Here is a 17,302-nt window from a genome sequence, read left to right on the forward strand (position 1 = left end):
GCAAAAATGTACGTGTTTCCAAAAGACGAAAAGGTATGTATCTTAGATAAAAGAAAAATATATGGTATGTATTCGTTGTTTGATTTTTTTTTTCGTTCGCTTTAAAATCTATAAATCTCGGTCTATTCATTAGACAGCCAGTCGGCTTACGATCATTTACATGAAACTCTGTAAAATAAATAAAAAATTAATTGTAAAATATATATATTCTTATGTTTTATTAAAGTTACTCTGATATACTAATATATCAGTGTAACTTTAAAAATAAATCCTTTGAATTCAAGTATAAACATAAAAAACAAACAGCAGAAAAGGCGAAGGCGCTGGGTTAAACGTAGTCTCCACTAAAAACACGGAGGGGCGCTTTGTCCCAAAATTTTACTATTAAGTTTCATATCTATCTTAATAGTAGATTATTTTCTTTTATCTATGATCTAGACTTCCGGAGATCAAGAATACCACGGCACATTGTCATTGGTAAATAATATGTCAGTTGTCAATACGACAATGGTTAAAATGGTCATTGGCGGAAACAGTACTAGGAGAATTGTCAGTTCAGGAGCTTGGAACAAAAAAAGGAAAATTCTACTTCTTTAACTCCCAGTAAATGATATACCCAGAATATACAACTTTGAGGAACACCTCACTGTACTATTGAGCAACAAAAATAATTGGAAGAGACAAAAGTTTTCTCAACAATTAAAATACCATGCCATAACGTAGTATGCTGATGCTTTCAAAACCAAAGCAGGAACAGGGATATAGGATCATTTTCTTAATACTCCAAACCAATGACCACCTATCTCAGCATCCTTCAGGCAGAAGTACGCTATCGAAAGATGGGTACAATTTATCTTAGATATGAGCTATCGGAAACAATAAATAGCCATCTTATGCGATAGTCAAGCAGCCTTAAGAGCGATCAAATGTGTAACTGTCAATTCCAAGTTGGTAAAAAAATGCCTAAAGAAGCTGAACAAATTAGGTAAAGAAAATAAAGTCCTCTTACTCTGAGTGCCAGCCCACCAAGGGATAGAAGGTAAAAAGCAAACGATCTAGCTAGAAAAGGAGTGAAGGCTAATTGGACCAGAACCGTTCTGCCTCCTAAGTGGAAACCAACTTCAAGCAGAAGTCAAGAACCTGGAAGACTCCATTTGTAACCTGGAATTGGAATCATCCAATGATCCAAAACACTTGAAGAAATTTCTCAGGACGCGTCCGAGAAAAATTAAAGATTTTTCTTTGATATAAGAGCAATGTTTGGATTGTCACGGAGTTTTTAACAAAACACTGTCTCCTAAAAATAGGAGATCTCCAATAAACACCTCAGTTGATTGAAGCTAAGAATCAACGGCGAATGCAGATTCTTTGGAGAAAATGAGGAAACACCAGAACACTTCATCACTGAGTGCCCCGAGACGACAATGGAGAACTAACCTCTGTAAAACCGTCTCAGATACTGACTTCTGATAGAGCCCAGGGAGTGTATAATGAGTTATAACTCAAGAAAAGGGGACACAATAGAGCTATATACGATCGCGGTGATTAACATCCCCCCTGCCACACAATCTACAGCCTACAACCTATCCCCATATACAAGTTCAAGTAAAATAACAACAAGTACAAGTAAAAAAAGATAAAACATCGCAGGTTTCATTCGGCGTAATTAAAAACAAGTTAAAAACAGAATATTGTGATTCAAAATGGATTATACTCAAGTTTTCACTAAATTCAGTCGATTTAATTTACCAATTACTTAATTTTTTGTAACATTTCTGTGTGCAATTATAGACAGACCGACCATCATTATTATACATTACATTTACAAATCATCCTAAAAAACAGTCAGTGACTTTGATTATTCTGATAGGATTAAGGATAAAAAAGAAATGAATGAAATAAAAGAAACTCTACCTAAGAGATATGGAGAAATTCGAGTTCAATAACATAAAATGTAATAATCTTGTTCGATCGAAAGTCGAAAGACGTCTTGATAGGTATAAAGGAAAACAGCGGGTTGCCAACTTCCTCTTTTTTGCAAAACGTTAACAACATGCCAAAGAAATAATAAGTCGAAAATTTTACATATAAAATATAAATTTTTTTCTTTTTAACCTATTTCAAGTTTTATTATGTAGCCAAGTCAAAATAGAAAAATCAGTGGAGAAACATTCTAGAGTTTTGAAAATGGTTTTAAACGATTCCTCTAGAGACTCCTAAGTCGGTGCCTCGAGAAGGGTGGAGGAGCTAAGTGTCATTCTTGACACTTTTTCACTTATACACTCACCGGCACGAAAAACGAACACCTTAAAATTTTCATGTATTTAAAATTTTATATATTGTGTTCTACTGGACCGATTTTGATGATTTTTTAAACGATTTGTAGCTAAGTTATTTGACTTTATATCTCTTTCTAAATTAAAAATGAAAGTTGCCATCTGTCAATTATATGAGTGAACATAAAATGTTGACATTTTGGTAAAAGTTTGAAACACTCTGTAGAGTGCGTTAAAAATGCAAGGAATTTAAAAATGATAAATTTTATCATTTAGGTGTATCTTTTCTCGATAGTTTGTTTTTTGATTCATCTCAATTGATTCATCTCAGCTTTATTTATTTTGGTGATATTCGCTTTTCAAGAAGGCACTAACATTTTTTCGTATTTGTTACATTAAAATCATAGCTTTTGCTTTTGGTCCTAGTCAACAGACCTATAAAATAGTGATTATGATTTATGTAATGTCACTGTCTTTGAAAAATTATATTATTTTTATTGTCTGTTGCGCAGTTACTCTAACCAACCTTAGCAGATATGGTTTCAAGTCCATAAGTTGATATCTACCATGATCAATAATTAAAGCAACAATAGCCGATACATCAGAACTTAAAACTAAATACTAAAACTAATCTCTACTAAAGTAAACGTTAATAAAAATCTGTCTTGGCAATTGTGTGTGCACTATGTGCGCATATTTTGTGAAGTGAAACTTCTTCGTACTTTCGTCTGTCCGTCTGAGGACCCTCATTTGCCTGCTGAGTTTGGTTCCAATCGACCCATATTTAAGAAAAATCTTGATGATTTCGTCCATGAAACGTCGAGAGCGTCAACCTGTATCCCCTCCCCAATTATGCCGAAATCGACCCACATTTTTCTTCAATGCCAAATCGTTAATCCCATCCTGATAAAGATGTAAAGGAAACGTCGTATCCATTTTTGCAGGGTGGGAACGTGTGCACCGTCGCGCCGTGTGGCACCGTCGCGTCGCGTCTCGTCTCGTCGGGACTCTTCGAGCCCCATCTACATTCTGAGTTTCAGCCCCCTAACTCACATAGGGCCCGAGTTACTACGCTCCAAGATCGTTACCACTTTTCCTCTCGCGTCTCGTGTGTCAGGGCCTTCAATTTTTACTTCCATCGCGTGTAAAGAAGTTTCACTTCAATAAAGTTCGAATTAAAATAAAATAAACGTATTCCTTAGAATTATAAAAAAAAACAAATAAATATCATCAATTCATAAAAACCGATACTTATACCGGGTGCGTCTCAAAAGTGGCTAACACCTATAACTTTTAATTTTTTTCAGATAAAAAAAGGAGATTTGGTATATTAGTATATGACATAAATTAGGATTAATTGACATATTCAATAATTGTTTTTGGTCACTTCCTGTTTCACCGGAAATGACTACTTTAACTTTATTGTATTGTTATTTTTAAATAGCACCCTCGGTATTTTTTACTTTATTCGATAGAAAATGACACTCTGAATAGAATGAAGTTGTGTCATATGTCAACTTTTGACATTTTGGCTTTAAAAAAATCGTATTTTAAATTTCAATCTAGAGTGCCATGGCTGTGTTAAAAACACAAATTTTTAATCAAGGAGCCTCAGAAAAATATATTTGATCGTCTAATGTTTTTTGTGCCGGTTAAAAGATGCCCAAATCGTATTTTTAATCTTATCTCAATTTTTTCAAATAGAACGAGGGTGGCTCATTAGCATATTTGGAACATATATATTTGGATTTTTTTACTAATAATTTGGTACCACACACTTGGTATTTTGTGTCAAATTGTCGTTGTAAACTGCAGGTTACAATTTCAAATAAACCATATGGGAACATGTCAATAATTGACATATGACATGTCATTCTACTCAGAACAGCCATTTTTTATAAAGTAAAAAATATACCGATTGTGTCATTTAAAATTCAAAAGGGTTGAGCCAATTTTGAGACGCACCCGGTATTGTAAATCATTGACATACTAGACTAGTTCAATTTCTATTCTATTATATGTTATATATTCTATATATAACATATTAAAATTTAGAAATATCCACCAAACCAAACAGAAATAAAAAGAACAAATTACATCTACTATCAAATCGATTGGCCTTAATCATACTATATACCGTATGATCGAAAAAAAATGGCGTCCAGTTGGCTGGGAAATGAAAATCGATGACATTTCCCATATAAATTTACATATAAAATGACAGCGATCTTCATTCCATAGCCATCGCTGACGCCGTTTTTTCTCGATCATACGGTATCATTTTCGGTCAATCAGTTACTCATATCACAAGGCTGACACTTCAGTTCACTTTACTATTAGGTGGTTCGAATTTAGCCAGGTCAACTAGTTTATTAATAATAAAGTTCAAATCAAAATAAAATAAACATATTCCTTCAAGAAATTGTTGAAATTAAAACCAAATAAGCATCATAATTTCATAAAAACCGATATTTATATACTTACATTTTTTCGTATTATTATTATCCGGCGGTAATTTGCTGAAAAATTTTCTCGACGTTTCCACTAAATCAAAATCAGTGAAGCTTCGACGGTCTAATAATTAAAAAGGAAATGATTCTGTTCGATCGACGAGTGCCTCGATAAAGGCGTCATCGGCAAAAGCGGATGGCAGAAGTTTTCTGTTTTTTTTTTGTGTGAAAAACTCACCAACCCGTAGGAAAATGGAAAATTGAAACGCTCTTGCAATTTTTAAAAAGCAGCTAATTGGGACTTGAATTTCCATAATTTTTTATGTACTCCGTTATGAGAAACGCTGCTGCATGGACACACTTGGAATTATAAACATATATTTCTTTTACTTTCTTTAGTTTGTATAATTTCTAATTGTTATACTAATTATTGTTTGAAAATGCGGGTTTTGGAAGAAGAAGAAGAAGAAATTTAGGTTTCAAGCCGGCATCAGCATCAAAGGCTATTTAGCGGCGTATCACCTGTTATTTTAGTACGGTACAATATTTGGCATTTTACTAAGCAACACGTTTATAGACAGATTGTATATGTTAAGAGTACAGACATTGATTTCGTACAAATAAAAGTAAATGGTACAGACAACATAGAATAAATCAATAAAACGTAAAAATATATACAGTTGAATTAGTAACTGGTTGCTTTAAACCAAAATGTAGTTTTTTAGATACCTATATTTGAGATATATATCCCGATCTTTCCAGAAAATCAAAAAGTTTTGGTTGGCCTCTCTTAGGTTAATTAGCTGACTACATTCCTTAAGGATATGTTTGACAGTTAAAGGATTACTACATTTATCACATAGAGGCGGTGGTTGGCCCTTAAGCAAAAATTGATGAGAAAACCCAAAATGTCCTAACATGAGTCTGTTAATTACTACGTTTATTTAAATAAGTGTAAAAACTGTCCCAAAGAATCACCGATAGACTATTACTGTTATCTGCTATTATCTTATTTCTGTTGTTGTATGCACGGTATTGTTTCATTTATCTATGACGGCTACTTTATCTATCCTTGTCCAGGAACTATCGTCCATACGCCAAATTTAAATATTAATTCTAATAATTGATATACAACCTTATACAACTACATTTTGCTAACCATGTTACCATCATCAGCAAATGATTACAAAATTGAATCATATATCCTGATAATAATTTTTATGTTATATTATAAAAGGAATACTAAACGCATTAAATGTCAGAATTAAACAGAAACGTCAACTATATTTTTTAATGGCAATTTTTGAGACAACTAAAATTGTTCATAAATGTAAACAATAACTAATCAATCGAAAAGCTTTAGCCTTTTATGTGATTTATAAAAATAATAATTGTTTTAAACTTTTACATTTTTACTAAAACTACTAAAACTTGCCACATATATTTTCATACTTATTAAAATATTTTCAAAATTCTATTCAACATCTTTATTAACATAATGTAAACATATGAAATTAACCCAGTGATGTATAGCCGCCTTGTAACTAAAACAATTAATTTTAGTATTGTGATTAATTAATTACTTCATACAAATTGTCTAAAATTACTTTGTTTAATTGATTGAAATTAAACTTTGTTGAGAACAACGAAAAGTAATAATGGGAAGCTATATTAAGATAAATCTTCCCGGAAATAAAAAAGATATTCAAAAAAAGAAAATTAATTTTTTCACTAAAAGTCAACCGGCTTCGTTATTTTTGTTTGCTTCTTTGGAGATTATAAAATGATTTAAGCATATACTGTGGTAATACTTCAAATTATAATGAGTTATTTATAATGTATAAATATACAGGGTGGTCCGAACTCTATTCCGGAAACTTCGGCAGCATATTCTTCACATAAAAATAAGTAAAAAAGTTCGTATAAATGTATGTCGTAAAATGTTTAGTTTCTGCTTAGTATCAGAGAGACAGGGTGTAGAAGTTTCACTTTTATTTCGATTTTTCCAAATAATTTCTGAAGTAACATCAATATTTGGATGAAAATTGGTGTCTAGGAGCTTTTTCACATGAGAAATTTGATTTTGATGTCAATATAACTCCTACTAGTAGAGGGCGAGATCTACATGTGTTTTAACTGTTTTGAAGCGTAAAAACTTTTTGTCCGTACCTGTTTAAAACAACCGAGCGAAAAAATATACATTTCCAACACTTTTTACGTAAAAAATATCTCTTTGTAAAAATCGCTACGAGCGATAAGAGGTTCTTAAGATATTTAGAATGGAAATAGTCAATACATGTCGTTATTGATGAAAAATAAACATGTTGAGTAGATAGTTATTTCACTGAAATAATAAGTTTGGGAAATTTTTATTTTTTTAAATCAATCATAAATCTTTCTGCAAAAAATGATGATAAAACAGTTTCTGTTGAACTTTTGGCACAAAAACTTTTCAAATTTAATCTAATAACTATTTAGTTAACATATTTAATTTATGTCAATGATGACAGGTATTGATAATTTCGATTCCAAATATCTCGAAAACCATTACTCGTAGCGATTTTCACCAAGAGACCTTCTTCACGTAAAAAACGCCGTAAATGTATATTTTTTTACTCAGTGGTTTTATACAGGTACGGACCAAAAGTTATTACTTTTCAAACCAGTTAAAAAATATGTAGGTGGCGCCCTCTACTAGTAGGAGTAATATTGACATTAAAATCAAATTTCTCATGTGAAAAAACGCCCAGACACCAATTTTCATCCAAATATTGACGTTACTTCAGAAATTATTTGGAAAAAATCGAAATAAAAATGAAACTTCTACACCCTGTATCTCCGAGACTAAGCATTTTAGGACATACATTTATACGAACTTTTTTATTTATTTTTATCTGCAGAATATGCTGCCGAAGTTTCCGAAATACAGTTCGGACCACCCTGTTATATTATAAATCAAAGTCCAAAGTTATCTTAGGGAAACAAAAATAATTGGTTTAGTGCATTCCTGTTCATAATTTTGTACAATAAAAAGGGCGTTAAAAATGGAATTGTTAAATTAAATTTGCAAAAATAAAACTTACCGTTTTTTATCAATTTACAAAGAATGAGACTAATACTACTGGCCAAGTATCCAATGAATATACTATAATTGTACAAATATATTTTAATTATGATCCATTATTTGCAGTTTGTATTGTTGGTGATGTGGTTTATGGAGCTGAGGAACCGGTGCCAGCTGAGCAACCATGTCTCAAGTGCCATTGTCGACCACCAGGTGTCCAGTGCGAAACTGTCCAATGTGCGAAGAAGCCGGGCTGCAAGGCTATTCACAGGCCGAACAGGTGCTGTCCAGATTATCAATGTGGTAGGTTTTCCCCATTCTCTACATTTGTTTTATTGTTAGACGATCCTTGAAAAAATGGAATCGAAACAGCAAAACTCACAGTTGTGTGTGTGTCATTTTGATTCACAGGAAAATTGTTTTTTCTGTCGTTTTTAGGGTTCCTTACCTCACAAGGAATAAACGGAACCCTTATAGGAACACTTTGTTTTCTGTTCGTTCGTCTGTCTGTCTCTGTGCCAAGACCCTTTATCTTGGAAACGCGTGGAGGTATATGAGTTGAAATTAAAAGATATACTCAAGTCTACAGTTTCGTGAAGCTGTAAAAAAATCAAACTTCTAAGTTAACGTAAAAAAAAGCTGCGGCCTGCTTTGCCGCAATAAAACGTATATTTCAACCCTCTCAATGGAATCAAAATTTATAGGGTATTTTCCCTGGCATTTTCTGTTGACCTAAAACTATGAAATTTAATAAGTAATACCGTCTTATACTACAAGTATAGGGAAAAATCTAAAAGTTATATACATTTGTAATTAAATCATAAAAAATATACAATATGTCCCAGAATTTTTTTTCCAGAAGAAAAACTTTTTTATTGTTGACATTTTGAGAAAAATGCATTCTTCGTAAAATGTTTTGCTTAATTTATAGTGGTAATACTGTGGTATTTGTGCTGTAGCCGCCTCTGCCTTGTTAATCATTTCTTGTGGAAGATATTCGTGAATCATTTTTCTTTAAAATCTGACTTGCTGGAGTTGCTGGTTGATAATTAAATCGCAATTTATCTAAAGCTACGTTTACACGATGCAAGTTTTGCTTGCGCAAGAGCTTGATTGCAAGTACTTGCTTAATGTAAATTGTGTTTCAAGTAATTGCTCAACTGATTATACAAGAAAAATTACTTTGCAAGTAAAGTTGATCGACGGTCTACTTTTCTTGCACGCTAGGACTTGCAGAGCGAAAATTTGACATGTAAACACATTGCCAAGTTTTTGCAATAGCAGTTGCACGAAAAAATGGCACCAAGCTGGTTGTCTGACGACCAAATTATGAGGTTGTTAAATTTTCGAAAAGCACCAATATTTGTAGAACGTTGAAGTGTACACCTTAGTGTACACCATAGAAATCAAAATATGAGAGATGCTGTCTCCAAAAGCGTTTTGGAATAAATCATTTTTCCTTAGATTTATCCATGGTTTTACCCATACTCTTGATGTTTGATTTTTCTTACAAAGTACGCAAATCATTACTTAACGTACGACATTAAATATTTACACCATGTTTAGCAATCTCTGTGGTATCCATAGTTTTTGCGCAATAACTTAACTTGACTAGTGTAAAAATACAACTTTAAAATGTTCAATTGCAAATACTTGCAATCAAGTATTTGCGCAAGCAAAACTTGCATCGTGTAAACGCTGTCAGTGCTATTTATTATTTACAAATTGTTATTTTTTATACAAGACGATAAAATGGAATTTTATTACGATAATGCAATTTTATCGTCGTGTATAAAACAATAGTTTTTTCCATAGCGAGTTACGTTTTTGGTTACGTTTTAAAAAATATTCAGAAATAATAATTTCAAGGAATTTATTACGAGTAGAAAAAATATTGTGCTGGGTTGGCGTTGGTTTCTATATAATTTGACAAATAAATAAAGCTGTCTCTTGAGTTGTCAGTTTTGAGTCAATATTTTTTAATTCTCTTTCGTGTCGATTGCTGATTGAATTGGAGCCAGAAATGGCTCAAAACGAAATAAGTAAATTACCAACAGATATTCAGGCTGAGGCGACAAACGCCATATCCAATGGTGGGACATAATGTATAGTTTCCATTTAAAGTCTACTTATAATATGTACAGCTGCTTCCAAAAAAAATGAATACGACTCTTTACACATTTTTTTTCGAATATTTGAGCAGTGTATACTTATGTGTCAAGTATTTTAACATGTTAAGGTTAAACAACTTTGCTTTTGACAAAGTGGCAAATACATTTTTCAGAACGTCAGCATGACATGAGTAGAGAAGTGGGGGACAGGTATCATAAAATATACTGCCCGAAATAATAAAAATATGTTTTAAATCGTATTCAATTTTATTGGAACCAGCTGTACCTACAAATTTATATACGGAAGCCTCCGTGGGCGACTTCCACTTGTCCGGGTTTTTTTGTATGTCATATGTCGAAATCTTCCCTGACAGACTATAGATATGATATCGCAAAATATTGCAATACCACCAAATGGATTTACGTCCATCTAAACAGACATTAAAGATCTAAAGATCTGATTTGTTCGAAATAAATTTAAGGCGATGTAAATTCTAATTTAATTTGTAGAGGTTTCAGAGGATTAATTAGGTCGACCTCCGTTTTCCACTTTTCAAGTTAAATCGTAAATACGAAGAGAAAATAGGAACAAAAGGGTCTTAGGAGATTTTAAAGAGCACAAAATAAAAACACGGAAAATGTCGGTGCGCAAAAACTTAATGGCGAAGTAAAGAAAAAGCAATCGCGCTATTCGCGGTAATATTTGTTTCAATTTACATTCCTAAACTGGTATTTTTTCTTCTTTTTATAGAAATAAAGATTATGGTTATAAAAAAATAAATTGTACTAAAAAAACAGGAAATAAAAAAATAAATTTTTTGAAGAAGAGAATAGAGACAAAAAAAATTGTGTGTGCACTATATGGGCATATTTGAAGTGAAACTTCTTAGTAACAGCTATTAAATTGAATGATTTGAAGGACATGTTTGAAAAAGTGAAGTTTGAAATGTTGAAAAAGTAATAAATCTAAAATTAATAAATCATTTGATGCACTTTCATAAAGTTAGTATTAAAATGATCGTCTGTCCATCTGAGGACTCTATTCGGGTACCTCTATCCACGAGGCGAGTTTGGTTCTGATCGACCCATAATTAAGAGAAAAATCCTGATGATTTCGTCCATTTAGAGGCATCGATTCGAAACGTCGAGGGCGTCATCCTTTAGCCCGTTCCCAATTATGCCGAAATCAACCCACATTTTTCTTCCATGTCAAATCCGTAGTCCCACTGATGAAAATGTAAACGAAACGTCGCGTCGTATGCAAATTTACAGGGTGGGACCATGTGCACCGTCGCCTACCCACCAAATTTGGTTGCGATCGGACGACATCGACTTTTGACGTTTCTTACGCCAAACTGTCACACGGACATGTGTGTACTAAATCAGACAATTTTTTTTTAAATGGTAGGCTGTCCTTACCACTTTTCCTCTCTGTTGTGTTGCGTGTCGTGTCACGACCTTGAATTTTTACTCCAAGCCAAATTTTACTTCAAAATGGCTAGAAAAATTACAATAATTTGGATCGTACAAGTCGGTATACATCTATGGTATACAACTACCTATACTCGGATTTTTTATTAACGACTGATATTCAAACCGGACTTCCAAAAAAAGTTCTCTATTAGGTTTTTGATTTGTGATTTTTATTTTCATTTTATTACATAAAATTTACAAATTTATTACAAAAAATCGTAAAACACATTTGTATATTCTTAAATGAAATACTACATAATTTTTTAGCTCAGTAGATTTGCCATTAAATACCGTATGATCGAATAAAAACGGCGTCCAGTTGGCTTGGAAATGACGATCGATGGCATTTCCTATATAAATTTACATATAAAATGACAGCGATCTTCATTTCATAGCCATCGCTGACGCCGTTTTTATTCGATCATACGGTATTTCCATTCCAAAAATACCATGATGTCATATACTAAACGGGTGATTTTTGAAATATAACTGTTTTTAAACTAAATATTTACTTAAAGCCCTCTAAAAAATCCAAATTCGAAGAATTTTAATTTTTCTTAACAGGAAGTACTGTAGTGATAGGTAATAATAGTGTTTTCTTCAAAATTCAGTCTACCAAAATTCGCAATATTGTTTGATTAGAATGAGATGCGCCCACCCTGTATAGCGCATCTCATTCGCCTCGGTTGATTATACGAAAACGAAAAGATGTAGAAACAAAATATTTTATAGGTATATGTAGGGAGGCAATGTGCACAATTTAAAATTATTTTGAAATACACAGGAACTAAGATCAACCAAAGATATACCAAAGTTATATTTTTTCTTATGAAACACCCAGTATTTTATTTCATTTTTGTATTCTTGGGCCCAAAAAAAGGCATTTATTATAAGGGTTAAATATATTTAAAATCTTTGGTTTTTGAGATATTTAAATTTGCATGCTACAATAGAATAGATTATTAACACCCTCTACATTACTTTTCATAATTAATTCTTGTGCTGAGTTTAAAGGTAGAGAAATAAACTTTACAGGAAAATGTTATTGCTTCCTTAAATTTAAACAGGGGTATCAAAAATTGATGATCTATTTTAAGAATTTATTTTACATAAAAAATTCGTTATTTCAAAACCAACACCCTGTATTTTTTTAAATAAATCGAAGCTGATTGAAATGCTCTTTCAAACTATATTGGTTTACTATACCTATCGAGCTCAGATTTGGAATAAAAAGCGATTTAAAAAAAAAGCAATAAAGCAAGATGGCTGGTGTCGCCATGGCAATTTTCTAGTGACAGTTAGTAACTATTTTTCAAAGTCGACCTTAGTTTATACAGTGGTATAAATGGTATGGTATAGATTTTAGTTCTAAAACACCCTGTATATTTCAAAACAATTTTAAATTGTGCACATCGCCTCCCCATATATACCCATAAATTATTTTGTTTCTACATCTTTCCTTTTTGGTATAATCGACCGAGGCGAATGAGGTGCGCTACCCTGTATACCTACGGGGTGAGTTAAAACGAAATTGTATTTTTCTCCACTATTATAAATGGAACACCCTGTGTTTTGTATCATAATCGAGCATCGTGTTTAATCGTTTTGTGTTATTAAGCACTTCGGACACCTGAAATAGATTTTAATGAGATTATTGTGATTTTTGAAAATATAGGACAATTATTATTCTTTCAAATAGACGTTTATCCTTAAAAGTGTCATACCTATCTACAAAGAAGTAGAAAAATTTTTTAATTGACTCATTAGAAAATTTTCCAATAGTTTCCAAAACTAAAAAATAGATTTGCTGTCTACAAACTCACTTTTTAAAGTCTGTTTTTTTATGTTTACTAATTTGTTAGGATAGCTAAACAGGCTATTAGTTTATCGATATTTTATTGTAAAAAAGATTTTACCACTATTATTTCCCACAAAATTGGCAAGCAATGAGCATGATTCCCTAGGGCAGCAGACGCACAAAATAGCTTTGTTATTGAATTACATGTGTTTTGTCGTAACCAATTCCCACTACAAGGACAATGCATCAGCACGAACACGCAATTCAAATTCAATAAAAAACTATTGTATGTTTACTGCTCGCGGATAGCAGGCCCGTTGCTTGTCGATCCAGTAAAAATGTAAGAATCACGCTTTAGTTATCCAAAATTTTACAAATTACCTTTAAACACATATTATTACTTAATATTAAATGTTTAATATATTTGCGAATTAATTAGTTTTTTGTACCTATATTTATATATGAAAATAAAATGGCATAATCATCTTTTTATAAATATTTATTTTTAGAATGTGAACATAACGGAAAAATATATGCCAATGGTGAAAAACTTGAAACTAATCCCGGAGGAGAATGCAAAGTTTGTTACTGCAGAGGAGGAGAAGTGCAGTGTGCTGAAGTATCCTGCTATATCCGAAAAGACTGCGAAGGAAAAAGGGTACCTGGAACTTGTTGTCCCAAGTACGATCACTGTCCCCCAATTGGTAAAGTATATATCCCACCTTCACTATATTTTTTTTCTAAAATTGTCTGTTTTAGATTCCGTACTAGATCGAAATGCTCTTACCACTGAAGCCACACCAAATACGTTAAAACCAATTGTTCTGGAACTGTGGCAGACACCTTTTATAAACAGTACAGAGGTCCCTGGTAGTACACCAAGTTTAAACGGCATCTTAGAAGAAAATAATAAAGTTCCCGATACAGACGAATCGTCTACTGCTGCACCGACCTTTGGAGAGATATCAAAAGAAAAAGAAGAAATGCTTCCAAGGTAACGATAGAGGTGATTACCACCATCAGAATTAATAAAAACATTTTACTTTTTTTCATCTGTAGAATAACAATCCAAGAAATAGTTCCGGAAAGAAAAGAAATTCCTGTCACAGCTCCCCCTAAAAATTTACTTCCTGATCTTCAAGGAACATTATTAATAGAAGAAGCTATTCCTACAAGCGAAAACACATCAAACGACTTAAATATCGATGCAGATCCCGAATCTAGTGAGGTAAAATTACTTAAAGTTAATACCTAAATAAAAAATATACATGACCCATAACATTTCTAGGTTTCAGAAGTTTTCCAACATCCTCCTCCTGTCCTTAGGATTGGTGATAAACTTCTATTTCTTAAAAAAGGCGAATTAATTCCCGAAAAGGATACGAGTAGTCCTCATACTGTCATTACAATTATTGGTGCCGAAGGTCTTCAAAGAGGAGGAGTTGAAGATAGTTTAGAAGTACACGAAGTAAAGATTGATGCAGAAACCGATGTTCAACATATAAGTAAAGAACCTTTGGAACCTGTAGCTGAAGGTGAATCACCCAATGAAACACAAGCTGAGATTGAGATATTAACAACACCTCAAAATGATAACAGAGACATTAAACCTGAAGAAGATTCTGCTAACTCTGACACTAATGATTTGGAATTAAAAGTTGCTGAAAGTACTCATATCCTTAGTTTGGTAAAGAAAAATTGGAGAAAGGGAAACACAGAAACAACTACTACTATGTCTACCACCCAAATTCCTCACATAAATGAAGTTCCTACCACTTTAATCAATAATATTGAAAAGCCACATCAAACTGGTGAAACACTAATATCTACCACTACTGAAGCTCCATTGGAAACCGAAGTTACTACTACTGACAAATATGAATCTGATATAAGTACTATCTCTCCCACAACTCATATACCGCCAACTACCACAATTCCAGTTAAAAACCGTTCCGTAGATATTCCTAAAACTGGAGAATTAATACCTGATCATCAAAATCCTTCATATCCACCTATTCCAGATATAATGCCAGAAGTAGGGGATGTATCCCAAAAATTTGAAATTGAACTAGAAAATGATAATTCCACTACAATGGAAATTAAAATACTTCCAGATGTTCTCGATTTTTTGAGCAACAACACAGGTCCTCCAAAAAATCTAACAAACCCAGAATGGTTAAAAATAGAGGAAAAAAATAGTACTAACGAAACAACATTGCAGGGATACAAAGATATGGAGCTCCCAGAAGAACTGCTAAATCAGAAATCTCCAATCGATGAAGTCAATAATTCTGAATCTGTTGAAAACACTACTGTAAGTTTGTACGAACCAACAGGATTGGTAAAACAAACGCTGAATGAACAAAATACAAATTCTAGTCAAAATCTTTCAGAAGATAAACCTTCTTTAGACAGTGGCACGATGTTAGAGATGCAACCTCAGCTAATAGCAGAAGTAAAAATTGATGAGGTTGAAAGTACGACAGTGCTTACAACGACTGAATTTTCAAAAGACACTGAGGATCTAGTCAAAGAAACATTTAAAAGTGTTACTAATTCAGGTAATTTTTCCGATGCATCAGACGAAAAGGAAATTGGTCTGAAATCAGTGGAGAGTATAGAAATGTTTGAAAGTCGAGAACAGATTACACCTAGAATTAACAATTCAGCTATAGTAATTGATGAGGATGCCAGTGTAGAAAGAAATACGGAAGAAAACTTATCAGAAATAAATCTCGAGGTCAGTAAAGAAGGTACGGTATCCGTAGAAATTAATAAAGAAGATCCGACTTCTGAAGCAAGAGACATGCTACTGAGCAGTGCAGGTGTTGAGCTGGGCAGTGTAGAGATAATTGACACTAACACTAAGCCTCTATTAACAGATGTGGAAATTATAGATGAATCTAAACCTGTTCCTGGTGGCATTATAAATACTGGTGAAAATACACCTACCGACGAGGTAGAGATTATAAATGTCCTTAATACACCTAAACCAACAAAAGCTGGTAAAGTAGAATCCAGTACGTACGAACTGCTTCCTACTCCTGAACAGGCTCAATATAAAAAAATGTCCAGGCGATCTGTTGCTTCAGAAAACCAGGACGACGACATATTTAAAGATCTAGAAAAGGAATTAAATGGAGATACGTTGCAACCCACTAAGAATATCGCCGAAGAAAAGGCTGAATCGGATAAGGTATTTCAAGAACTTTTAGAAGAAACGCAAAATAAGAAAGCTCAGATTAAACCCCAAAGTCAAGAACAAGAGACGGTTAACAATGTTGGAAATGCGATTGCCGGATTTCTATTTAAAGGAAGGGTTCCAGATCCAAAAGTATTTTCGCTTGTAGGAAGATTACTAGTGAACCAGCCAGCATAAACGAATGAGACTTATTAAAGTTTAGGAAATTGAAGAAATTAGAAGAGAGGCATATCCAGAAACCTGAATTTATGTTGTTTCCGTAATACATATAGATTACTGGCATATATAATAGTTACTAGAAAGTTATGTATGTACCAATTCTTTGGTAATGATGAAAGCTTTAGAATTTTTGCCAATTAACTGTGAGATTTTTAGTATTTTAGAATATTTTCCAATATTTAAGTATAATTATGTTTTAAGTTATTTATATCCCGAAGTAAAAAGAGTAGGTTTATTTAGATTTACATAATGAACTGTTTCTAGCCATGTAAGGTGTAATTTGCCAAATTTTAAAGCACGTTTCGATGTGATGTGTTTAAAATATATTTATTGTGTAGTCCATTTTCTCTTATACAAATATATTTAGAAATTTTCTAAAATATATTTTAATAGTGTAAAAAGACACAAATATTTATATGTACAGGGTGAGTCAACGATAGAGTAAAATCCATTACCTCATTTGTTTCAAGGTTTACAAAAAAATGTTAAATATAAAAGTTATAGAGAAGTTTAAGATACGCATTTTAAAATGATTGTAGAGTATACAGTGTGCTTCAAAAAAGTGTGGCGAATATAACATATGTTTTTTTTAAATGCAATACCCTATTTTTTATATAATATTTAGATTCTGCATAAAATTCCATAACTTTTTTATATATAATGTTATATACCTAAAATTAATAGTTTTCGTAATATTTAAATTTGTTTA

General features: G+C 32.5%; 1 protein-coding gene across 1 annotated transcript in view; it reads left to right on the top strand.

The window, feature by feature from the left end:
* LOC115881895 (probable GPI-anchored adhesin-like protein PGA55) overlaps positions 1–17,218 on the top strand; it is a 222,833-nt gene extending 205,615 nt beyond the window's left edge. The window contains exons 5-9 of the mRNA XM_030899617.1: positions 7,917–8,093; positions 13,682–13,876; positions 13,932–14,166; positions 14,232–14,400; positions 14,461–17,218. Of these exons, the coding sequence (XP_030755477.1) occupies positions 7,917–8,093; positions 13,682–13,876; positions 13,932–14,166; positions 14,232–14,400; positions 14,461–16,551 (2,867 nt within the window). The 3' untranslated portion in view covers positions 16,552–17,218. The remainder of the gene's footprint in view (positions 1–7,916; positions 8,094–13,681; positions 13,877–13,931; positions 14,167–14,231; positions 14,401–14,460) is intronic.
* Positions 17,219–17,302: the final 84 nt, after the last annotated feature.

Source organism: Sitophilus oryzae, unplaced genomic scaffold (assembly GCF_002938485.1).
Source record: "Sitophilus oryzae breed Bouriz unplaced genomic scaffold, Soryzae_2.0 scaffold_1744_pilon_pilon, whole genome shotgun sequence".
In the NCBI taxonomy this organism is placed as follows: domain Eukaryota; kingdom Metazoa; phylum Arthropoda; class Insecta; order Coleoptera; family Curculionidae; genus Sitophilus; species Sitophilus oryzae.